At 48.2% G+C, this 23,727-nt stretch overlaps 9 protein-coding genes across 9 annotated transcripts; 3 read left to right on the top strand and 6 right to left on the bottom strand.

Annotated features, from left to right (window-relative positions):
* Positions 1-331: 331 nt before the first annotated feature.
* Positions 332-1,227, bottom strand: LACBIDRAFT_321383 (uncharacterized protein; the record flags this gene model as incomplete). The annotated part of the gene is made up of 4 exons (XM_001873678.1): positions 332-367; positions 621-1,022; positions 1,070-1,138; positions 1,186-1,227. 4 exons carry the CDS (start codon positions 1,225-1,227, stop codon positions 332-334), a joined length of 549 nt encoding a protein of 182 aa, XP_001873713.1.
* Positions 1,228-1,496: 269 nt separating this feature from the next.
* On the top strand, positions 1,497-3,942 carry LACBIDRAFT_321382 (uncharacterized protein; the record flags this gene model as incomplete). Its single annotated transcript, XM_001874326.1, has 6 exons — positions 1,497-1,670; positions 1,727-1,902; positions 1,952-2,048; positions 2,105-2,648; positions 2,703-3,328; positions 3,745-3,942. 6 exons carry the CDS (start codon positions 1,497-1,499, stop codon positions 3,940-3,942), a joined length of 1,815 nt encoding a protein of 604 aa, XP_001874361.1.
* A 2,823-nt stretch (positions 3,943-6,765) lies between these two features.
* Positions 6,766-8,619, bottom strand: LACBIDRAFT_321380 (uncharacterized protein; the record flags this gene model as incomplete). Its single annotated transcript, XM_001873677.1, has 1 exon — positions 6,766-8,619. One exon carries the CDS (start codon positions 8,617-8,619, stop codon positions 6,766-6,768), a length of 1,854 nt encoding a protein of 617 aa, XP_001873712.1.
* Positions 8,620-8,847: 228 nt separating this feature from the next.
* LACBIDRAFT_301949 (uncharacterized protein) lies at positions 8,848-9,141 on the bottom strand (the record flags this gene model as incomplete). The annotated part of the gene is made up of 2 exons (XM_001873676.1): positions 8,848-8,868; positions 8,923-9,141. 2 exons carry the CDS (start codon positions 9,139-9,141, stop codon positions 8,848-8,850), a joined length of 240 nt encoding a protein of 79 aa, XP_001873711.1.
* Positions 9,142-11,976: 2,835 nt separating this feature from the next.
* Positions 11,977-12,384, bottom strand: LACBIDRAFT_301947 (uncharacterized protein; the record flags this gene model as incomplete). Its single annotated transcript, XM_001873675.1, has 1 exon — positions 11,977-12,384. One exon carries the CDS (start codon positions 12,382-12,384, stop codon positions 11,977-11,979), a length of 408 nt encoding a protein of 135 aa, XP_001873710.1.
* Positions 12,385-12,611: 227 nt separating this feature from the next.
* On the bottom strand, positions 12,612-15,405 carry LACBIDRAFT_301946 (uncharacterized protein; the record flags this gene model as incomplete). The annotated part of the gene is made up of 16 exons (XM_001873674.1): positions 12,612-12,667; positions 12,731-12,775; positions 12,829-12,892; positions 12,955-13,085; positions 13,137-13,153; positions 13,224-13,346; positions 13,399-13,523; positions 13,576-13,619; positions 13,675-13,935; positions 13,990-14,026; positions 14,083-14,159; positions 14,210-14,335; positions 14,396-14,451; positions 14,504-14,555; positions 14,610-14,894; positions 14,949-15,405. 16 exons carry the CDS (start codon positions 15,403-15,405, stop codon positions 12,612-12,614), a joined length of 1,956 nt encoding a protein of 651 aa, XP_001873709.1.
* Positions 15,406-16,374: 969 nt separating this feature from the next.
* On the top strand, positions 16,375-17,854 carry LACBIDRAFT_321377 (uncharacterized protein; the record flags this gene model as incomplete). Its single annotated transcript, XM_001874325.1, has 2 exons — positions 16,375-16,629; positions 16,679-17,854. 2 exons carry the CDS (start codon positions 16,375-16,377, stop codon positions 17,852-17,854), a joined length of 1,431 nt encoding a protein of 476 aa, XP_001874360.1.
* Positions 17,855-18,773: 919 nt separating this feature from the next.
* Positions 18,774-19,336, bottom strand: LACBIDRAFT_291928 (uncharacterized protein; the record flags this gene model as incomplete). The annotated part of the gene is made up of 4 exons (XM_001873673.1): positions 18,774-18,843; positions 18,889-19,022; positions 19,083-19,202; positions 19,255-19,336. Coding segments are annotated over 4 exons (405 nt in total), but the record flags the coding sequence as incomplete, so codon positions are not given.
* Positions 19,337-22,632: 3,296 nt separating this feature from the next.
* LACBIDRAFT_321374 (uncharacterized protein) lies at positions 22,633-23,490 on the top strand (the record flags this gene model as incomplete). The annotated part of the gene is made up of 1 exon (XM_001874324.1): positions 22,633-23,490. The coding sequence occupies one exon, from the start codon at positions 22,633-22,635 to the stop codon at positions 23,488-23,490; it is 858 nt and encodes a 285-aa protein (XP_001874359.1).
* Between the last annotated feature and the right edge of the window lie 237 nt (positions 23,491-23,727).

Here is a 23,727-nt window from a genome sequence, read left to right as displayed (position 1 = left end):
TCATCAGAACCGACACCATCTTCCGAACTAGTGTTTGGAAGTCCGGTCTCGTGACTGGAAAAAGACCGTAACCAGACCGGACCAAGACCGCAAAAGACCGGACCTGCGGTTACGGTCTTTTATTTTTGAAATGTAAAGACCGCAAAAAAACCGGTTAACGTGAACCGGTCAAGACCGGTTTGGACCGGTCTTTTGTAGCCCCTTAAATACCCTTTAAAACGCACCCAAGAACGTACGATTTGGTAAAAAAACGAGAGAGATACGAATTAAAATGTAAATTACTTTTGGGAATAATAAATGTACCAGACTTATTTTATAGCAGCACCAATTCCTAATGGAATTTAACGTTCTTGGGCTCGTTTTGAAGCTATTAGAGATGTTAATAAATTTACCGATTCATAATTTTAAAATATTGGCCTAAAGACCGGTCATAAACCAGTTAAAACCGATGCAGACCGAAACCGGTCTATAGACCGCAAAAAACCACGGTCTGCGGTCTTTTTGCGGTCCGGTCTGGTCTTTTGACTTCTGGGGAAAAGGCAGACCGGTTACGGTTACGGTTAACGCCCCTGGGCATCAAAAGACCGGACCGAACCGGACTTTCAAACACTATTCCGAACCTGGCGCTGCCAACGTGAGTGAGCTGTAGTTAAAGTGCCTCTGGAAGTACTCGCACCGTCTTTGTCATCCTGAGTGTGAGCAACTGGGCGCGGTACCTTGGCAATAACAGGCCCACACACTGGTTTTGCGGCGCTTGCCTGCCTAGCAACTTCTTCGATAACCATCGCATCTTCGAGCCCTGCAACAGCCTTTCGCTTATTCCGAAGCTCCTCGTCATCCTTTTTAGATTGTTCAGCACGATCTGACTTTTCTTTGCCAACTTCAGCAGAACTTTTCCAAGGTCTACTTGGAGTGACGTCAACCATTCCTGGCTGCTTGTTTGCATTCCCTGGCCGAGTACGGGGAAGATCTTCATGCCCTGAATTGCGTAGCCGAGGATCTATGACTGATTCGTCGAATGGCTAGCAATAAATCAGTTTCGCAAGGTAAGTAAATTAATTTTATTCACCTCTACCTCAACCCAACCCTTAGCCATCTTTTTTTTTGGTGGAACGACAGGCGTGGGCGCATCACCTGCCTGAACATCATCAATGTCAAGATCAAGGTTTGCCAATCAGAACTCACTGCAATAGGTGCCGGCGCACCCTTCCTTTTGGTCCGAACCATTGAGCGCTGAGTGGACTTTGTTTATTTCTTTGACCGTGACTTAAATTCGAGTGGTCCTCCCTTTACTCTCTTCTTTTTTTTTTCAGGCTCCACTACTGTACAGTCCGTCAATGAAAAACGTGTTATGTTCTCATGCTGTGCAGGATAATTTCCTCTAAGTCCTCGAAAGTGTATCTGTCCTACCGATTATGGCTTCCCACCGCCCCTTACGATTCATCTGCATCACGAAGGCACCCACAGGGTTGGTTTGCAACTGCGGGTTTCACAATATGACTTATTGCACCAACTTCGAACTGATAAGTCTTCAACTTAGATGTACTGCTTTACCACACGATCTCGATGGAAAGGCGGGGCTGCGATCCAATGCACATCGAGACGCCTTGTGTGATCTCCTAAACCCGAAGACGCTTTGGTCCGATTATGGCTATATCGGAGATGTTACGGTGCGTACTCGACACACCCTCACTTCGAACCACCTTTAACCAATGTTTACTGCTAGCCATTCACTGCCGACTTTCCCAGAGCCGACATCCACGAACTCCTCACATCGGACCTCCTTCATCAGGTCATCAAAGGAACATTCAAAGACCACCTCGTTACATGGGTCAGCGAATATCTGGTCATCGTCCATGGAAAGTCAGGAGCGGCGGCAATAATGGCCGATATTGATCGTCGGTATGTTAATTTTCTTAATACATTTGATACTTGTTAACATTTCTTGCAGGATTGCAGCCGTTCCTTCATTTCCTGGCCTTCGACGTTTTCCTGAAGGGCATGGCTTCAAGCAATGGACGGGCGATGATTCAAAAGCCCTGATGAAGGTATGTTTCATCTTGTCTCAGGTGACCCCATGTTTAACACAGCTTTTCGTGCATAGGTTTACCTGCCAGCCATTGTTGGGCATGTTCCACCACAAATGGTGCAGGCTCTCGCTGCCTTCCTGGACTTTTGTTATCTCATCCGCCGATCCGTTCATACAGAGGCCACCCTGCACGACATCGACGAAGCTCTAGCGCGATTCCATGAACATCGCCAGATCTTTGAGAAGGTAGGGGTTCGTCCAGAAGGCTTGTCGCTGCCACGCCAGCACTCGCTCGTTCACTACAAGACAGTTATTCAGCTCTTCGGATCTCCAAATGGTCTCTGCTCGTCGATCACAGAATCCAAACACATCAAGGCCGTCAAAGAACCATGGCGGTGCTCCAGTCATTACAAGGCGCTCAGACAGATGCTCCTCACCAATCAGCGTCTTGACAAACTTGCTGCTTCCAAGGTCGACTTCATCGCTCGCGGGATGCTATCAGGCCCGCTTCCAGCACTCGGCGTGGTGTTGGAGGCTATCGAAGATGAAGATGGTGACGAGGATGACATGGTTGCTGGACTGCGAGTAATGGCAGAGGTATTTCTTGCTCGCACCCCGGGTATGCTCTTTTCATTCCATTAGTATTTCTTACTGAATAATCTATCTGTGTTAGCCCATGGCTATCCCAGTCAGGCTCATGAACTATTGCAACATCTCGGCCTTCCGCAATCACCAACTTTCAAACATCTTATCCAAACCTTCCTTTACGACCAACTCCATCCCGATGCTCCCATTCCTGGCTCAGAACAACCACTCAACCTACTTCCCACGTTCAACGGCCGCATCAAGGTCTTCCACTCTGCTGTGGCCGAATTCTTCGCACCTAGTGATCCAGCTGGTGTCGGTGGTATGCATCGTGAACAGATACAAGCCACACCCTCCTGGCGAGGTGAAGGGCCACGTCACGACTGCCTTTTCGCAACAAACGATCCCAACGTCAAAGGGATGCTCGGGCTTCACGCGGCTCGCGCCGTTCTGTTCTTCTCCTTCAAGTTCAACCACGTTCTTTATCCATGCGCACTCATCCAGTGGTTTTCACTTGTGGGCGAGGAACCATGCAAGCAGACAGGGATGTGGATAGTTGAGCGTGACTGGGAGGAAGATGGAACACAAAGTATGGGGGTCATTCATGTTGACAGCATCGTCCGTGGGGCTCATCTCATTCCTGTTTACGGAGAGGAGTTTGTTCCTCGTCATATCAATTTTTCGAACTCTTTAGATTACTACGCTGCATACTATGTTAGTAAATTCGCAGACCATCATTCTCATGAAATTGCATTTTAATATAACTGTGGTTAGTTACATCGAAAGATCATCTCATAAATGGAATGGGAAGCAAGATGAATTTGAGCTGCTAGTTACTAGAAATCTGTATTAACCTGAAGGAGTGTGCTAAGTGTCCCAGACATACCCCCTGCCATCTCTGTCATCTTGGCCCCAGCAAAAATCATAGACTCCCTTAAGAACTTCGCCTCCACCACCAGGCTGTCATAGTCTCGAGCAAGCTTGATGCCATCGTTGCGTGACTCCTGATGAGCTGCATGCGAGCGCTCGAGCTCAGCCTGATGAGCTGCATGCGAGCTCTCAAGCTCATTGCGTAGATCGTTGCATGTCTCCTGATGAGCCGCATGCGAGCGCTCGAGCTCAGCGCGTAGGTAGGCACAGTTGGTGCACACATCATCGGTTTCATCAGTTTTGATGGTTTCTTCAGCTTCAACTTCAATGGCTGGGTTGGATGGGATAGCTTGGGATACCCCATCCTGTATGAGGTCGTACCACTGTTGGGAATCAATTTGAGAGTCGAGGATGCTGTTTGCGCAAAAGTCACTGGACAACAAGAGAGGATCAGATAATGAACAGGCACTATAGTGTAGTACACTCACGAGGTTATCTTCAAGGAAGCCTTCAGAGCACTCTTCCGAGCCGCACGCTTGCGCTGTGGACTTAGGAAGACCTCAGCTTGTTTCTCAGCCACATGGATCGCCTTTGTCGTGGCTCACGATGTCAGCTTTTTGGACGATCTGCCTTGTTTGGAAGGGGCCGGGGGTGAAATGTTCAAACTCTGAGTAGTATCACGAAGGGAGGGGCGTGCGCTTGAGGTCGGCTGGCGCATCAATATGACTGCTGCGAAGAAATATTGCACGGATAAATAAAACCAAACTTCGTAATTGAAGCGTTTCGGTAACTTGCTGGGCGTGTATGACGTCATACGCTACAACAAGTCCCAAATTTAAGGCCCTGAGGGCGCAAAGACATCATGCATTGGCATGTCACACAATCTTATTCATACACTTACATATCTTTATTAGGTGGGGGTGGAACACAATTATGTATGGTAAATACAAATGAGCTGTGCATGACTTCCTTGATTGTGTGAATTGTGCAATATCCGACTATACTAATTCAAGCAGATTGACGTGTTCTTGCACTTACAACTTATGAACTTGGCTGACTTGATGTTTGGCTTGAATTCAACTTGAATCACTTATATTTTCAAACGAAAATGTGGCTATACATTGAAGTGCCGAAGTGACTCAAGTCAGTTCTCAAGTCATTTCAAGCTACCTAAGCCCCATAAGTAATTTGTAGTTTTCCTGATGTAACACTGCCGAAGCCGTTGGTACCCTACACACAGCTACAGTACGTGCCTGCAGTGTGCACTGGCAGTCTGTTGGTTCATATTTGTGTATGGGGCGAGAGCTGGGTTCGACTCCCAGACAAAGGCTCCTAGCGCTCAGGTCAGAGAAAAAAAATCCTTCTTTTTATCAGTCCCTAGCTTGTCCCTAGCTTCGCTAATTGGCAACGTGTGTGTATTACTCACATATGGTTTTCTCAGGGGACAATAGATCCGAGTCGTGATATCGGAATCCCTAACACACACTTCTTAACTTTTGGCCCGACTGCGTGTTGTACTGAATGTCGCAAGAGACCGCGCTCAGACAAGGAAAATATTTCCCATAGCATTCGGGTCCGATTGGGTTCGACTCCCAGACAAGCGAAGTTCCATTTCGTTCTATAATTCAGTTTTGACCTATTGGCTCACAGATACACTAACCCTGAGAAAAGAATGTCCAATCGTTTTTTTGATGAAGTCTGGCCTATAACGTGAAAACCACACAACACATTAATTGGATCTCAAGAGTATAAGAAAGGTTAAGTGGTATATAACATGTCTCCAAAGTTTTGCGATACAGAAATGCAAATACGAATTATGCGAAGCAATCAATGTGGCAAGGCCCAAAATAGGAAACCAGAAAAAACCGAAATGCCAGATTAAACCTGGAGAACGAGAGAAATTTGAACTTGTGTATCTAACTATCTAGTACATCATGTTCCCCCCATTAGCCTGGTAAACTGCAAGAACTCGTTGGGGTAAAGATTGGTATAACTTCGTGATAAAGCTGACATCAATCCGGAACCACTCCTCCTGAAGAGCCACCCACAAATCTTCTTCCGACCGCGGCAGTGGCTTACGTGCTCGTATTCGACGTTCGAGGTGGTCCCAAAGGTTCTCGATGATACTGATGTCGGGACTGTTTGGTGGCCATGGAAGGAGATCTATGTTGTTTTTTTGAAACCAAGCCTGTACGATCTTCGCTGTATGCTTTGGATCGTTGTCTTGCTGGAAGTAGAATTGACGTGGCTCCATAGAAAGCTCACGGTAGGTACCTAGGACATCGTCCTCAAGGATTTCACGATATAACTCTTTGTTGAGGTTCCCTTCAATCCGTACGATCCGCCCAACACCTTGTGCCGTGATCATTCCCCACACCGTAACCTTCCCACCACCGTGCTTGACCTTCTTCTTCGTGAACTGTGGATCCAAGTGCTCTCCTGGTCTCCTCCAGCACCACTCTATACCATCTGACCCAAACAAGTGGAATATGGACTTGTCTGAGAAGTTTACAGTCATCCAATTAGCCATGGTCCATTCCAGTCGTTCCTCAGCCCAGTTCTTTCGGACGTGTAGGTTCTTGTGAGAGATGAATGGAACTGTGCGTCGAATATGAGGTTCAAGACCTTCTCCTCTAAGTGCATGCTTCATTGTATCCACACAAACATCCGGGAAGTACTCGCGCTGCAGCTCAGAAGCATCGTGGGCAGTCTGATTTGACAGGTGTCGGCAGGCTACACGTAAATCACGGGGCGTGAGCTTCCGAGGACGACCAGTTGAGTGTCCAACATCGTAGTAATTCCCCTTTTCTGCGTATCTCTTGACGATCCGGAGGATTTGGCAGTCAGAAAGATCGTGGCGACCAGTCAAAGCGTCGCGAATTTCGTTGTGGGTGTATCCCGCCGCCCACATTGTACAAATCTTTGCACGTTTGGTGGGGGTTGTAATTGGAGCCATAGGAGGTATATGACCATACCCAATGTGTTTTGGGAGTGCGGTTTTTGGTTGAAGTCGAGATCGACAGCAAGTTGCTTGACGCGACGCGTTTATATCCCACGGTCACGGCATCGACTGGCCTACACCCACCATGTGTGTCACAACGACAGCTGCTTAGTTCAATCTTTTTTGCAGGATGTGCAGAGTAAACATAAAGGTCCACTCTGCCTATGAAATATTGTTCAAAGGATTAAAGAGTTTGAAGATAAAACCCATTTTTCATTTAAAAAGTGATCGGACATTCTTTTCTCAGGGTTAGTGTACATGTCATCTTGGGTAAATAAAACTAATAGTCAGAATCAAGATCCGTGGAACCTGGAGTCCTGTCCAGATCCTGACCATCCCAAGGAGAAAAAGAATCCAATCGTAATGGCCACGAGTCTGCTGCATATTTGATATGTACAACAGTAGATAGCTTGGTGTTGTTTGATTCGGGGTGAATGACGGCACCAGTCCAGTTCCGCCGAGAAACTTTCAGCCCAGTCCCAGTAAGCGAATCAAGGAATTCATCGAAGTTCTTTGGCTCGCGGCGATCGAAAGTGGCGTCTACTCGTTTCAGCACTCCAACCTTTTCAGATTCACTCCGCTTTTGAACCAAAGACAACAACTGCGCTTCGGAAAAGCTCGCGCAATGGTTCCCATTGCATTCAAATTCTTCAAGCATTGGGCACAGACAATCAGAATTTTCGCCAGAAGGAGTGAGGCGATCAATGACTTCATCATCGACGACAGACAAAGAACTGGAGTGGTCGCTGATATGGAGGTGGATGAGAAGTGGGACTGATTCGAGGAAACCAAAAAGTTCATCCCGAGTCAATGAATGGATATCTATGGACAAGTGCTTCACAGATCCACCATTACGCGAGAGGAAATCTACCCACGAGGGCCGACTAATATTAGATGTTTTTGGAAATTTAATTTCGAGATGACAGAGTCTCGGAAGATCAAGATGCTTCAAATGACACTCATCCCGCCTACCGCTGAGATTGAGATGAAGGTTCTCGAGAAGGGGAAGGGAAAGGATGTATTCAGCTAGGGGCACTTCGTGATCGGGTTGTAGAACGACGTCAAATGACGTGCCTCCCAAACGCAAGCCACAGCTCACAAGCAGTGGGCATCTTGTCAACACTTTGATAACATCGCTATATCTGAGACCCCTCGAAGTCCCTCCGAAGATATCGAGGTCCAAATTTAGGTGGGTTAACTGCGACCAACGCACTGGCAATGAGAGGAGGTCCTCTCTAAGATACGATAAGGAAAGCTTCCACAACTTCCTAGCTGACAGAAGACCTGAGCATTCCGTCCAGCGCCCACCAAAATCTGATGCGAGTGGATCCCATGCATGTGTCAGAGGCCCGCTGGCGATGACCAGGGATTCTAGCAGTGGTACATCATCCTCTGTGAGCTGTTGGAGACGAGTAAATGAGTCTTCGGTTGCCCTAAAATCTACGTTTTTCCATCGGTGGCTGGAAGCGAGTATCTGCGTTATCGCAATTTCGAAAGTGTTCATGTTCGAGGGTTGCAAATCATAAGGGTAGGAATGCCTTGGAGTGCAGACAGAGATGGAGATGGGGCTCTCTCCTGAACGACTGATCCATTCCCGTGCCGCTTCGCAGCGCCTCTCCACCTTGGCAATAAATGTGGGATCTAGTTGAGCAGGGTCTTGCCCAGTTTCGGTTATCTGCGTAGGTGTCGGTATGTGAAGGCTCGACCAAAGCCGCGGGGTTGATAGTGCGATGGATCTCCACGCGCTACAGATGCGACCCAGCAGAATCGGAGCTTCCTGAGCGCTCATGACGGCGTTGCGACCTTTAGGGAGACAATGGACGAAGATCTCCTCGAGCACGTCGAGCGGGAGTTGGCGAATAGGCGAGATCAGTGCTCGATGAGCCTCGATCTCATCACTCAGAGCACGATGCTCGCGATGTAGCTCGTCGAGAATCGATTGCACCCTTTCGATCTCAGCGTCAAGGCTAGATAAACGCTTGAGAGGTTCGGTCAAAAGCTGCTTGATTTCGAGAATTTCTGATTCCGTAGGGGTATAATTGGTGTGGAGATTGGATGCGTACGGTGAATCTATTTGGGTAGTCGCTATGTATGGCTGGTTTGGGCTGACAGTTGGCGTGTTGTTTCGACTCATTGCAACTGAGTTTCAGTGGATGGGGCAATAAGATGGTGCTTTGTTATCTTGATTGAAGGCTTAGTAGTGGTGAAGGCGTAGTCTGGTTCAAGTTTGGTTCAAGTTACAAATTGAAAGAATCGGTACCAATTGGTACACGTGCCAGCCAAACAGCGCCCCTGGCAAATGCTTCGCGTACACAACGCGCGTATACAGTTGACAAGGTCGGGATGTGGCATACGATATACTTCAGTTGTCGGGAAGAACAACCTATGAGCGCAAAAACATGAATGCCAGTCATTCGCTTTGAAAAGAAAAACACACCAAAAATTTGAATTCGCCCCTTGTTCGCCCCTTCCCATCCATCTTCCTCACCTCCCCCTTATCAAAAATTTCCTTGGAGTACGGCATCCCCCTAAACTTCCCATCCTCCACTTTCGCGCCCCTAAGCACAACAAGACGCGTAGCCATCTTAACCTTCCGCTTGATAGCACCAACGCCCGTCCGTTTCTGGTTCGTCGCAGAGAAGAACGACATGGGCATAGCCGGCTTTCCCATCCATCCATTTCTGGTTCGTCGCAGAGAAAAACAACATCTGCTTTCCCTCCCGTCCGTTTCTGGTTCGTCGTAGAAAAGAACGACATGGGTATATCGAACTCTTTCCTCTTCTCCTTCCTCGTCCTGTTTGAATGACTTGTGCCTCCTCCCACATAGGAGCAGGCGCCGTCTCAGCTGTCCCAGTATTTGTCAACCCAAAGTGTCTCACCAATTTTTCCGACCACGTCTCAAGGGTGCTTGTAAAGGCACTGGCACAGGCGCCGCTCTCAGATTACATCTGAGCGGAAGTTGGGGAAGGCGGAGGGTTTGAGACTTTGAGTCCGGTTGCGGGAGGGTCGACGTATCCTTCGTTCTCTCCGTTGGTGGGAGATTTCAATGAGGGAACGATTATTCTGATTGGGATTCCTGAGTTTTGTTTGCGGAACAAAGGTAGGTAAGCTTAGTAGATGTGAGGTTTGGTGAATAGAGGTTACTGACTGTTATTGCGCCGAAACGCGGGGATTTAGTTAGTTTGGAAGAGCCTCGCATTTCATTTTGCAAGGAGAATGGTGATCTCGAGGTGGTATGAGATGGGGGGAGGCCCTACCCATTCCGGAGAGCTGATGCTTCAAAAATTCAGTCCTGCAGATGAGAAAATAGCGGAGTTACTTAATTGCGTTTTACGGGCTCCTTTTACTTACGACTGCACGACACCAGTCGCTTCATTGTAGCACGTCCTCGCATACTACATAACCAGCAGCATATAGGACGTTCAAAACAGCGCAGACAAAAATGAAGGTAAGTAGTTCGGTTTGAAAACGGTACAAGTCCGTCATGCGTCACGCATCACATGTCACACTCTTCCACCCTCACGACGAAAAATGCGTTTTACATACTCTCGATGAAGTCGAAGTTTCGAGCAATGAGACGGTGACAATCGAGCTGAAAAATGGATGCGTAGTACACGGAACAATAACAGGTAACGTCCATCCATCCCACCATCCCATCCCATCCTCCGACCACTTTCTACCCCCCGGCCCCCATACGCTGTGCCAGTGATTTCATCATGTTAGACTTGTATTAAACTCTCCATTTCTCCAGCATTTCAAAAACCCCGCTGTCCACACGCAGGCCAAGATTGATCATTGATATTGCTCAAGGAAAGCTATGTGAGTACGTGGAATGTTCCGTGTTCGTCTTTTTCCCGATAAATGCGATACAGGAACTCTCCAAGAGTCCAATGCGCAGGCTGCGCAGCATCCGGACATAAAAGACTCGTTTTGTGACTTTGCCCATCCCATACGCAAAGTGCCTCGCAACCACCAACGCCAACACGCAAGAAAACGCCCATAATGCTCTCATCCATCTGCGTTGCCGCCCTCCACCACCCTCAGGCTCATCTCCACCGTCGGTTACTGTTCAGCACATCAGCCCAGGAACAAGTCAAGCACGTCCGACACCTACAGCAAAGAAGTAGACGCAACGTGTCTAATCATCCGTCCATCGACTCAAGATAATGCCCAGAAGCCGCATGAGCCACCGTCGGGGTATAGCTGCGCTGGGTGAAGGCGGAAGACTACAGTGGTGCTGATGTATGGTGGGAAGGCGTCGTTGGGGGCGAAGGAGAGCGGTGCGAAGTTGGCGGCGCTGGAGAAGGGGAGTGCGGGTGCAACATAGGGGAGGTAAGTACGTGACTGCATACACCCTCATGTCTAGCTTTGATTTATCCATTTTATAGGTGACAATCACGACGACCATGACAACGAACTTGGTGCATAACGAACCGTTCCTCTGTTGAAGGTGTTGTGGGTATACCCCTGCATTGCCTCTGGCCATTTACTCATTTCAATTCTTGAACTTCTTGACGCACAGATTACCTAGAGAGGTAAGACAACTTTTTGCACATTCAGCTCACTAGCGTTCACTGATCAAGCTTCTAGCAACCGCAAGGGTAACGGATTTATGTCCTTCGTCATTCATGCGGCACAGCTTGTCGTTAGTCATATGCGTTCTCCAAGTGCAGTGTCAACGTTCATCCGCAACAGGCTTCACCCCTGTCAAACACAATTAAGGATATTAGGGAGGTTCTACGATATCTCTAATCAGTACACCGGAAAATACTTACGGCGCATCGTAGAAAGTCCTCTGTTTGAGCGGAACGCGGGGGCATGAGAAGTGGGGTTCGAATCCTCAAGAGATTCTAGACGAACAGATCGCTCTTTTGTAAGCTCTGAAAATTGCGGATTCTGCCTTTCTAACCTGCAGGAAATTCCGCCTTCCTGTGGGTACCTCAACTTCTTCATGAAATGCTACTATGGACTCGATCAGATATATCTCTATTGGTACACCGGCAAGCCACGCCCCCTTCAGTGAATATATATCAAAAGAGGGCGAGAGGAGGGTTCGACTCCCGAGACAGAGATTCAGAACGACTATGGGACTCTTTTTTTCTCAAAGTTCAAAATTTGAAGACTTCGCGAAGTTCACCAGCGGCACAAATGTGTGTGGTAAGCGAAGCGAATTTTCATCTCTTGTGTCGCCTGAGGTTGCCTGGGTCTGAGTTTAGAACCCATCGTTCCCGTGCCCGAGGTATCTCCGAACTTCCAAGGAGGAACAAAATATATCCTACCGTAGCGCAGTCAGCAAAATTTCGTTTAGCGAACACAATCTTCTCTCTTTGGCGCCCAAGTATTGCCCAAGTACGTGTATTTTTGTATTGCATAAAATCGGTAATCGGCGCGAAGAAAGGAATGATTGATTGTCGGCAGTGATATGACAAGCTGTGAATGTAAAAATAAGATGGTAGACTTGAACTCACTGACTACTTTCGATGTCAGAATACTAATTTTGGCCCGGCTTGTTGTAATGAATGGAGATCTCCCAAAGCCGCGGGGTCGATAGTGCGATGGACCTCCACGCCCTACAGATGCGCCCCAGGAGAAGTGGAGCTTCCTGAGAGCTCATGACGGCATTGCAACCTTCAGGGAGACAACGAACGAAGATCTCCCCGAGCACGTCGAGCGGGAGTTGGCGAATAGGAGAGATCAGCGCTCGATGGGCCTCGATCTCATCACTCAGAGCACGACGCTCGTGATGTAGATCGTCGAGAATCGATTGCACCCTTTCGATCTCAGCGTCAAGGCTAGATAAACGTTTAAGGGGTTCGGTTAAAAACTCCTTGATTTGGAGAATTTCTGATTCAGTAGGGGTATAATTGGTGTGGAGATTGGATGCATATGGTGAATTCATCTGAGTGGTCGCTATGCGTGGCGGTTTTGGGCTGACAGTTATGGTAAGATTTGGACTTATTGCAACCGAGTTAAAGGGTATGGGTTTTCTTCTTGAAGTGCTTTCCGTGGTTCCAAGCTTGGAAGTGACTGTCCAACGATGACGGTGATGGTGGTAGGAAGAAAAAAAGATTATATAAGATATGTAGCAGAACGTGTGGCGTATCTATCATCAAAAAATACCGTGATCTACGGAAGGCGTTTGAACATCTCGAGAAGCTGTTGGAATCTTGGGGTTCCAAGGCCTGAGACACACAGCGAGGTTAATGCTCATCGACATCCCTAATGATAATCAACGGGCCACGTACCGGTCACTGGATCCCATCCTTTTGTTGCACTGAAACCTTGAGTACCTATAGAGACACTCGTTAACAAAAACGGGAGACTTTGGTGGAGATAGACGTGCCACATCCAGGGTTATTTCCTGTGGTGATATCGTTAAACGCGGACTTGAACTTGTGACTGTAAATCTAAGAGGCGGAAGGGCCGTCATCAAGAGCATCTTGACTCCTGAGATATCGAAAAGGCTTGCCATTGGGTTGATGAATCCTACAGGCTTTCTGCCCATGTGGATGCGGGCGTCGTTGATCATTGAGATCATCGAAGCGAAAACGGGAGACGACGCTGATGTTCCATAGACGAGGTAGAATTCACCGTTGATCGCTTCAGACAGTCAGTGAATTTGTGAATATGACTTGGAAACGACGGGCCTACCAACAACATAATTGGCACTGTGGTTAGTGAGAAGGATAAGCATGGGTTGAAGTCAGCCGGAAGGTGTGGAAAAAAGATACAACCCACCCATTAGCTGCGACATCTGGGAAAGCGCGAGCGCTACCGGAATTGTTGAATTGCGCGCTTGTATATTGAGAAGTGTGTTTCTTCAAGTAGTGATCGACCTGTTCGCATTGATAATCTGGTATCCTGAAGGAGGTGAATCAGCGCTGGGTCACTGAAGTAGATAAATTGAATTTACGAAAAGTAGTTGGAGAACCCGCCGCCGGAGAAGATAACCTGCTCGCATGCGCTTTCGGGGGCATAAACAGAGGATCCGGGATTGATTTGGGTCGCTCCGACAGATGTAACCCAAGGGCATCCTCCCTAATTTTTACTCATCAGCAGAAAAAAATGAGCGGAGGAAGAAAGAACGTGCGGGAAACGATGGTGTGAATACGGTGCCTTTGGGATCCAGTTGACCTATGGATTAACGTCAATGGAAGTATTGAAGTAGGTTACGCTGCGAATCGCTCACCTGTTGAGGGGTTAACACATTGGTTGCCGTTTCCTGCGACACCGTTGTCACCGCTGCTGTAGAAGACCGACGATCCCATTAATCCCAACTGAAGCATTGATGTTGTCAACGAGAACATCCCCGTTATTATGGGCTTGGAAAATACCTTGCCGTATTCGTTGCACTGCCTCTGAGCGTATTTGCGGGTGAGATCTACTTCGTTATAGCCGTAAGAGATAGAGATGACGTGAGGCGGTTTGATGATCCCGCATGCCTTGGGACCTATTCGTACGAAGTTGGCAAAGGATTAACAAAGGTTGGTATAGTAGTACGTACCCGTGTATCCAGGGGGACCATGCGGGTATACGGGATCCTAATGGCGTATTGATAAAAGGTTTACAATGAGGGGTGAATGAAAGGAGGCCTCACGAAGTTGGGATCATCTCCTCCTTTGTGAGTGCAATATGTTCCATCGACGGCATCAAGCCAGGTATTGAACGATGCACCTGATTGTACAATCAGAAAGCGAAAAGAGGAAGTTTGAAAAGACACTAACCTACGATCTCATCGCCCGTCTGCAGCAGCGTGACTTTTTGCGGATTTACCAGTCCCATTGCGTATTCGAGGTCAAGATTACTTTCACCATTGTAATCGAAGCCGGTCATGTTGAACTGCAGCATTCCTACAAGAATAGTTAGACTACGACTTCCAATCGAGATTTTTGAGAACAAAAAAGACTCACCACCGTCTATCGATTCCAGTTTAGGCCTAGATCCAACCAGGTTGGGCACAAAGTTTCTAAATTTTCCGGTTTAGGACACGAGGCGAAAAAGAAGGAGAGACGCTCAACTTGAAAAACAAATCCAGGTCACTCGGAATGTAGGACTGAGGAGTGAACTCCACTGTTATCGATAACGTCAAAATGAGCGGAATGTCGAGATCAAAACTGTACTTACCTATGCCAAAAGAGTTCCTTCTTGTCGCACGGGGTTTGTATTTGATGCCGTAGAGAACACGCAGACAGTCGAGGGTGATGTATTTGTCACAATTTTGTAAATCCGACTTTTCAAGGGTGATGGCTTGGTCTGATCTGAAAGGGCCGTTTTTCACGTCAGGGGAGCCGACTCCACCATACCGCTTGCGATGGGCCATTGTAGTTGGGCGGCTAGAAAAGTGTACGGTAGGTATGATAAGGTCGATGTGGGACTGGACGTGATCCGGAACAGAGTAATCGGAGCAACCTGTAGGGCAAATAGTTCAGGGTCAAGACGAAAGTGAGCGGGGCAAAATCATACTGATTTGCTCTTGTCCGGAAGGGTGGGTAAACACGTAATACTCGGTCTTCAACAACTCCTCAACCTCCACTGCGGTCGCGTTGACCTGAATCCATCCTTGGTCGAGGGACAAGTGAAGACGGTCGCGAGCGATGCCGGATTCCACCAACCACTTACTAACCTCATCGATAGTCTCGGTACTAGGAGCGAACGTCTTCACGAGGTCAGTCGCCGTCCAGTGATTGCCGTAGTCGGGCGAGTCGGGCTGAGAGACAGCCATGAGCATGTCTCCTAGGCTGTGCAAATTGTTCTGCGTGAGCCCGATCCGCATCGGCACCATGAAGTCGCGCTCCAACCGGCGAGACGAGACCCAGTCCATTGGCTCCGCGGTTCTACGTTCGTGAACGACGTGAGTGAATGACTGTGGCGCGGAAAGAGCGGAGCCGAGAAGGCAGAGGAGGATGAGCGAAGAGCGCATTGAGGGCGGAGGAGAGGAAAAGGAGGAAAGGACAGGCAACTGGGTGGAGGACCAGTGAAGAAAAGGATGTGGGGAGTGGCGAGTTTATATACACCTCTAGGGTGGCTGGCATGGATGAAGGGGGGTACCATCCGAGACAGAAGCAGTAGCAGGCTGGACTGGGAGGCTGACAGGTTTCGATATTCCAGTTCTGGAACCCCCCTCTAATTCTTCGAGCATTTAACTCCAATCTAGTCGTCAGAGGAACAATTCGAGGGCGTGGGGGTGGTTTCAATGAACGGCATAGATATGTTTTCGAAACAGGTAATGATTGAGAAGACCTCAAACCACAAGGTCGCCCTCTCCGTGCCAGTATATTCGCAAGCTCCATTTAACTCTGCAGATGTTTTCTCTTTATATGAGTCACTCTTGATCTTGTCTTCAAAGATTCCCATCCCAAGATCCTTGCGCAAGGTGAGGAGGGAAAGCACGCTGCAGAGAAATCGCGCCGCGTCAAAGTCTCCCTTTTCTCCTTCTTGATGTAAGCAGCATCCATTCCTCGAATCCTCGTTGCTTGTTGAAATGACATTCGTAGCTTCGTACCGACTGCGTGGCAAATTGAGGAGACTTGAACTTGGAGAGCGGTGTACACTGTAACAACGCGGTAGGCTTTTTCGCGATCTCAGAGCCGCACAGAAAGTGGAGAAACACACACACATCCAGGGGTATCGAGACTTTATACATTGACTCTCGTTGAAAAAACAAATCGGTGGCAAGTGAACATGACGGCGGAGAAAGAACTTGAAGCCAATGACACACAACACCAAACAATGATTTTCTTCACACGCAGCGACTGGACCACGATTCTCCACGATTCCACCCCACCATTCAATATTTAACGCTCAGCTTCTTACAATCCTCTACACGAGTTGAGTAGGGACGAACTGTAGGACAACTTGAAGCAAAACTCGTCAACTTGACCCTTCAGTGATGGTACAAGCGCTTACCCAGGTACCCCGTGCGCTCGGAATACCAGAAATCATCAAAGAGATATTTTCATATTATGCGCCTCAGACGATCAGTGGTGCAAGCGCACAACGCGGAGACACAGCGACAATTTTAGCTTGTGCCCTTTGCTGCAAGGCTTTCTCCGAAATCGCTCTCGATACCCTTTGGTATGAAATGGTCGACCTCGTTCCCCTGATCTCCATCCTTCCTGGTATCAAGCTCTTGGATAACAATTTGGTTAGTGCAGGCGTCAATCCGTGATGTCAATTTAACAGGTTCAGAACAGTTTATAAACGGCGAACTACACGACGCTACTTGCTCCCGATTCTGGAGTTACAGTTGTCGAATACGGCGCCTCCTCATACCGTTGCGAAAGTCGACAGAACAGGCCATCCATATCTCCGTCTACTCGCGTTTATCAATGAGGTTTCCTGGCCGTGCAATTCTTCCCTCCTTAGAGAGCCTGAATTACACTCTGACGGACAAGGAAGATACGGCGAAATATGCCTCAGAGTTTCCCATCCTGTTATCTGCGTCCGTCCGACAGCTGCGCATTTATAATCGCGCCAGTGAAAAGATGTGCGAGGCCATCTTGTCCTTCCTTTTCGACAAGGCATCCCAGTTTCGGCATCTCACAATAAACGGACCACCTCCGTATTATTTTTTCAACCACTCATTACGGCTTACTTCATTACGGACCTTGGTTTTGTTAAAATGTCAGGAAACGTTTCCTGATCTCGCCCATTTTTTCAAGCAGTTGCCAGATCTCCAGAACCTGACCGTCTGGGTCACACTGGAATGGATTCCGTCTCCAGATGATACAATCATTCCAACCAATCTACTTCCCAATCTTCGGTTCTTATCTGTGCAGGGCCCAGAAGAGTCATGCCTCCTATTTCTGCAGGAGATTTCAGGGAAAAAGCTGGTTCGCCAACGGATCAACTTTGATGAGATTACAACGAAACGCGGACGTGCATGTCTAACCCACCTATCTCGATTCCCCTCCCTGCGTAAAATCGTCCTGCGGTATAATTCTGTTGAGGCTACGTCAGTGGAGGCATTGAGCATTCTTAACCCCCTCCTTGATCTTTCACATATCCAAGATTTGGCCCTCAGGACATTGCCCTCCTGGGTTAAGATCACCAATGATACAATCCGCGGCATCGCCTCAGGCTTGAAGAATCTACAAACGTTACATATATCATATAAGCATCATCCGAAGGCCTTCAAGACAACCTCTCATGCGCTCGAATCAATCGGATTATTCAGTCTTAACCTTCGGGAGCTGACTCTCCCCATTGATTTGGCGGATCTCACTAAATGGAGCATCCCAAGGTCTTCCTGTGCGCCAAGCCTCGTCTCTCTGGACCTTGTAACGTCTTCCGGTGATCAAGTTCTAATCAGGCAATTCGTTGCGGCCCTCTTCCCAAACGTGAAAAAACTCAGTATCAAATGCACCTGATTACAATTGCGGACAAACGAAGCGCACGGGTACCACATAATTATTGTAATTGATACCTGCCATTTCAGATCGAATTCGGGGAAAGCTCACCCCAGGCTCAGCGAAGCATACTTGTAGTTTATTGATAGTTACTTTTTCTTGAACCACTGTAATATTCCCGGTCCTCTAGAAACAAATGGTACTGGCAGCCCCGAAATAAATTCGTTTTTAGGTGACGTTTTTTAGGCTAATGCAACTGGTTAGCTAGATGACCGACGATCTCCCGATAACTTCCCCAATCACAACTTGCGATATATGAGGGAGATTGACTGTCATCACCATCATCATAGGAGTTGCCTACGGGAGACTAACTTGCGATCTGAATTGCTCGGTGCAACACAGTCGGATGAATGGCGCGTTTTGAAAACGATGCCCCATACGATGCTTAGAAAGGTCTGTGATTCCGCCAGTTTTCTATTCGTATTGATCCGCTAGAAAAGATGTATGCAACATGAATGTTATCTCCACTCTGTCATACTTATCTGCTGGACATTGATGGGCGGACCAATGATAACCAAAGGTTATAAGCATCGCCAAATGGCGTGTTGTGATTCACTTGACCAGGCAGAATCTCATATTGAAAAAGGATGAGCATGACACCGCATGCACTTCCAAATATATTGTGGATAGTTGGAACAAAGCACGATGAGCTAGAAACTGATGGGATGAGGAAAGCAAAGCAGGTGTTACGACTCATCCTTCAAAACAACTATTTCAGGGCGTGAGGTAGTCTTCAATGAGCGGCGAGGGAGTGGTTTGATAGGTCTTGATGGAACGAAACAGGTGATGATCTCGGAGGATGCATCTGAGCTAGTGTTGCAGTCGCCTTCCACTGGGTCGTCTTCATCCATCCCAGAGGAGTCCGATGAGTCACTTGAGGAGTCCGACGACATTTCCTCGTCGTAAGAGTCTCTTTTGGTCTTATTCTCGAAGACTCCCAAACCAAGATTCTTGTGGGAGGTGAGAAGGTGAAGCGTTCGGAGGTGAAAGCGTACCATCTCGATGTATCCCTCTGTTCCTTCCTCGATGTGTTCGATATCTACGCTACTCGGATCTTCCTGAGCGCGTTGCGATAGGGCATTGTTAGAATCCGCGATTTGAGGAAGGAATGCCTGGACGCGCGACAGCACTGTATTCATGTAACCTTCTTCTGAGAGATACACCAGAAACATCCTGGCGGATCACGCACGTTCAGAAGGAGGGGGAACCTCATATGTCTTCCTATCGCCAAAATCAAACCGGGGAAGGCCTGAATCTCGTGTTGAGCTGGTCGTTGCTGACGATGAGTTCAGGTTCTCCAGAATTAGGCCTAAGGTTTGAAGTAACTCTTCTTTTCATGCCGGAAGAATCTCAGAACTCACGAATTCTCTCCTGCTTGTCGTCCTCATCCTCTATCTCTAGCCGTTCGCGAGGTTTAGGGGGGACATCGTCGCCGATGTCCATGATGGTGTAGAGAAACAAAGAAACCGATCAGACACAATGCCAAACAACGATTTTCTCCTCCTCACCACCAAGCACGACGTCGACGAAGCGACTTTTCACGATATCTTAGACCTCTAGAGCAAGAACGGTGGGTTGATGCGTATCTTATTGGGATCAATGGCACCACTGACGCCCTAGAACAGAGATACCACAGTAATTCTAAGGACGACAATTGGGACGACGAGCGAAGGGGCCAGAATTAGAATTGCAATCTTCCATTCGTAATGTGAGCATCTTTTGAGATATACTTTGATAAAACACTCACTTGTCTGTCCGCAGACGTGCCTTGATCAATTAAGACGGCGGCACGTCGACAACACAGATAGCTTTGACTCGAAGACTTGTACAACTTTCTCGGAATAGCATTCTCCCTCCCGTTGTGGCGCTGAGTAAAGCAGCTACCCAACTGTCACGCTGGGTCCTACTGCCCGAAGCTTTTACGAGGGTCATGACGAATACAACGATACCGAAGAAACTGGGGGGATATGAGTTTTATAGACATGTGTTAGGGAGTCCGAAGTACATCGTGGCCCCGATGGTTGAGCAAAGTGAGCTGGTGCGTCTTTTTATTGAGAGTAAGAAGCTGATCGTTTACGATGGTATTTTCAAGGCTTGGAGGAGGCTATCGCGGAGATATGGAGGCCAGGTGAGCCGTCATTTACACGAACCAGTGTGCCCCAGGGGAAGGCTGATCAGTTTTGCGCTACAGCTCATCTATAGTCCGATGATCAATGCGAAAGTTCGTCTTTACCTCTCTTTCTGATCTGACCCCCTCTTAACAAGGCCCTTTCCAGCTGTTTGTTGACGCTGGGAATAAGACATACCGCCAGCAGAACTTCGACCTTATCTCAGGGGAGGAGGGCGACCCCACGACTGACCGGCCACTGATAGTCCAGTTCTGCGCCAACGACCCAGAACAACTGCTCACCTCAGCCAAGGTGGTCGAACGTTATTGCGATGCCATTGATCTCAATCTTGGCTGTCCCCAAGACATCGCAAAACGTGGTTGGTATGGAAGTTTTTTGCAGGATGAATGGGATTTGATCTATAACCTCAGTCTGTTCTCGTCTTGTTACATCCTCTGCTTACTGTTGCTGACCATATCTCGAATAGTCAACATTTTACACGTCAACCTTTCCATCCCCGTCACCGCTAAATTTCGGGTTTTCCCTAGCGTTGAAAAGACGGTGGAGTACGCCAAGATGCTGGAAAGAGCTGGGGCGCAAATTATAACATGCCACGGGCGGCTACGAGAACAACGCGGGCAGAATACGGTACGTCAACTTCTCTGACAATGTATCTGACATCTCGCCTAATTCAAGTTGGTTCTCTCAGGGTCTCGCAGACTGGGACAAGATTCGAGCCGTCAAGGAAGCGGTTACCATCCCCGTCTTCGCCAACGGAAACATTCTCTACCAATCCGACATCGACGCCTGTCTCAAAGCCACCGGTGCGGACGGGGTCATGAGCGCCGAAGGCCAATTGTACAATCCTGCTCTCTTCTCTGGACTCACCGTCTCCGGGTCGATACCCCTCCCCAGCACCCACGACGACTACTTCTCTGATGCCCAAATCCTCTCCCGGCACCCGCTGCACGCGGACCTGGCACTGGAATACCTGACCATCGTGCAGGAGCTGAAGACCCGAACTAGCGTGAGCGGGATTAAGGGGCACTTATTCAAGATCATGCGGCCGGGTCTTGCGAAAGAGCTGGATCTGCGCGATCGGCTTGGGAGGGCGAAGGTCGACCAGAAGAAGGGCGGAGAGGAGTGGTTGAAGGAGTATGTGGATATTTGTGAGGAGATGAAGGTTCGCATGGACGTGAGTCGTCTTTCTGTCCGATTTGTCCTGAGTAGGGTCTGACTTGGTTAATCTTAGCGCGACTCTTTGGAGGTCGCAGGAACGCCACTGAGGGAACTCATTACGATTGAACCTATCACTGGGTTGGCTGTCATGCCGCATTGGTTAGCGCAACCTTACTTCAGACCTCCTCCGTCTCCCAAAAACTTGTTGAGGCCTAGCTGACATGTCCTTTCTTGGCTTCCTTGCTACACGTACCGCGTTCACCCTCCTGTTCACACCATCCTTTGCACCACTTCCTCGGAAAGAGATCGCCTTACCTGCGCGTCCGTGATGATCTGGTGTACTTTACCGTCCGTCTGAAGGGTCAAACCACAGGCAATCATCACAGTGTGTGTAGGACCGTGTGGGATTCCTGTTAAAGATTAGTCTTTCTGCGCCACGCCTGACGAGGGTTGAGAAACTCTGACGGTAATTAGGGGTGCCAACGCTGCAAGCTTTGACTAGGTCCCAGGTCCCTAATCTTCTCAGGTTACGAGCTAGTCCTTATACATAATAAATACGTCGATTCTTACATAGATTAAGAGCGAAACTTAAAGACGATGCTGATCGAAGTGGAAGAAAAACATTGCTAAAAGTTGATACGTTTACTTAGCCCGACACCGTGAGCTTTATGTGGGGAAATGGTGACCGAACAAATGTATCTACAGATCTAGATCATTGAAAATAGTGTTGGGTAGAAGATGTAAGGTACCCGCTGCTTGTGGGCAGGAAGAAGGTTAATATTCCGAGTCGTATAATGCTACACAATAAAAAAACAAAGTGTGAATTCTGTGAAACGGGGACGGGATCAATGTCGTCAATTTGCTGCGCAGGAACACGCCAAAAACGTAGGCTACTTACATCATAGACTTACATCATAGTACATGATGTTGGCGTGCAAAAGCATTCGCATTCGATGGATGTCCCAGGGAGGATTCGAACTTCCGGCTTCTCGGAGCTACTGCAAGTGCATACCACAACGAGATGATTTAACCACTAATCGACAAGGACATTTATGGTGTCTGCATGCGTTCCACGCTACCGATTGGCTACCGAGTCAACGAATGTTATAGTCGCGAATGTTATAGTCGTATGATCCATTTGTTGAGACTCATGATCATGAAAATGTCCGTGGGAGGATTCAGCATGTTGACAGTCTAATAGTAATCGTTGTGTGAAGCTGAATCCTGAGGCCTGATGTTCCAACCATTTTCCAACATCTTTCGTCATGCTCATACACGGAACGAGAATTGAACAAGGATCAAAGGCTAGCTCCCGTGATATGTCAAACCCAAGTCAAACCAACCAGATTCAGATGACCTTAATTTCGGCTATCTTTCCTAGAAAAAACTAATCGCGAACTCTCCCGGACCTCCTACAGCCCAGGGCGCTTACCTAGTTGATCCACAACCACAATGTCCACGGCTAATAGGCCACCCATCAATGAAGCTTCTTCCCCAGCCCTTCCTCCTGAAATTATTGCGGAAATAGTCGACCATCTGGACGCGGCTCATGATCTTGAAAGCCTTAGGGCGCTCTCCCAAACCGCCCAACATCTCCTCCTTTACTGCAGAAAACACCTCTTCTCGTCAGTAACGCTCAACGACGCCTGTGTCAAGCGTTTTTCACGCGTCGTTGAGAATTATCCAAATATTCTCTCCAACATCAAGCGACTGGACCTTTTCCTGACTTTCGACCGCCACATCGCTCCTCGTCGAGCCCTCGTCAGATATCTTCCTCGGCTTGTGGGAGGGTTCTGTAGGCTTTCTTCGTTATCTCTGGTCTTCAACCCAACGCTCCCACCTGATTGGAAAAACATCCCACAGTCTTTCAAATCCGCATCGTTTATTTTAATCCAAGCGCCGACGCTGACACGCTTGACACTCGGGCATATAGCCGGCTTCCCCATCACAGCATTCCTTCCTTGCGTTAACCTCGTCGAGTTAAAATTTAACCGGGCGTCCATTCAAAACGACCTCCCACTTTCTAATCAACTAAAAATGCTGCCAGGCCCCCCAGTGCGCTTGTCAACGTTTTCATTTCGGGGCACTGAGAGGGGAACCGACGTCACTTCCATGGAGGCGCTTATTTACTCAAGGAGAAACAACAAGGATTCAATTTTCGATTTTTCACGTCTTTCCTCCCTCACCATATATTTGACGGTGGAGGAAGATATCGAGGCCGCTGGGATGCTTTTAATGAGCGTCGAACAATTAGAAATTATGACAGGTATTCAAAAGTCCTGCTTTGCCCAATCATGCCGAGTTTATTGATAATTTCATTGCAGTCTCACTGGTTAATCAGGACTTGACAGGATTAGATCAGATGTGTAGAGTTCGGTCTCTGCGAAGTTTGAGATGTTTGAACATCGAAAACTACTATTTCGTTGCGAGCTCCGCGAACCCCGTGAAGGGTCTGTGCAGGCTATTAAACGGACTTGAATTCGATGCCCCATCGCAACTTGAAGAAATAAACATCAATGGGTCGGCCGGCCGCTGGTTTTCGACGGA

Source organism: Laccaria bicolor, genomic scaffold (genome assembly GCF_000143565.1).
Source record: "Laccaria bicolor S238N-H82 LACBIscaffold_1 genomic scaffold, whole genome shotgun sequence".
In the NCBI taxonomy this organism is placed as follows: Eukaryota; Fungi; Basidiomycota; class Agaricomycetes; order Agaricales; family Hydnangiaceae; genus Laccaria; species Laccaria bicolor.
Note: the sequence above shows the minus strand (reverse complement) of the source record. Positions and strands in the feature narration are given on the sequence as shown.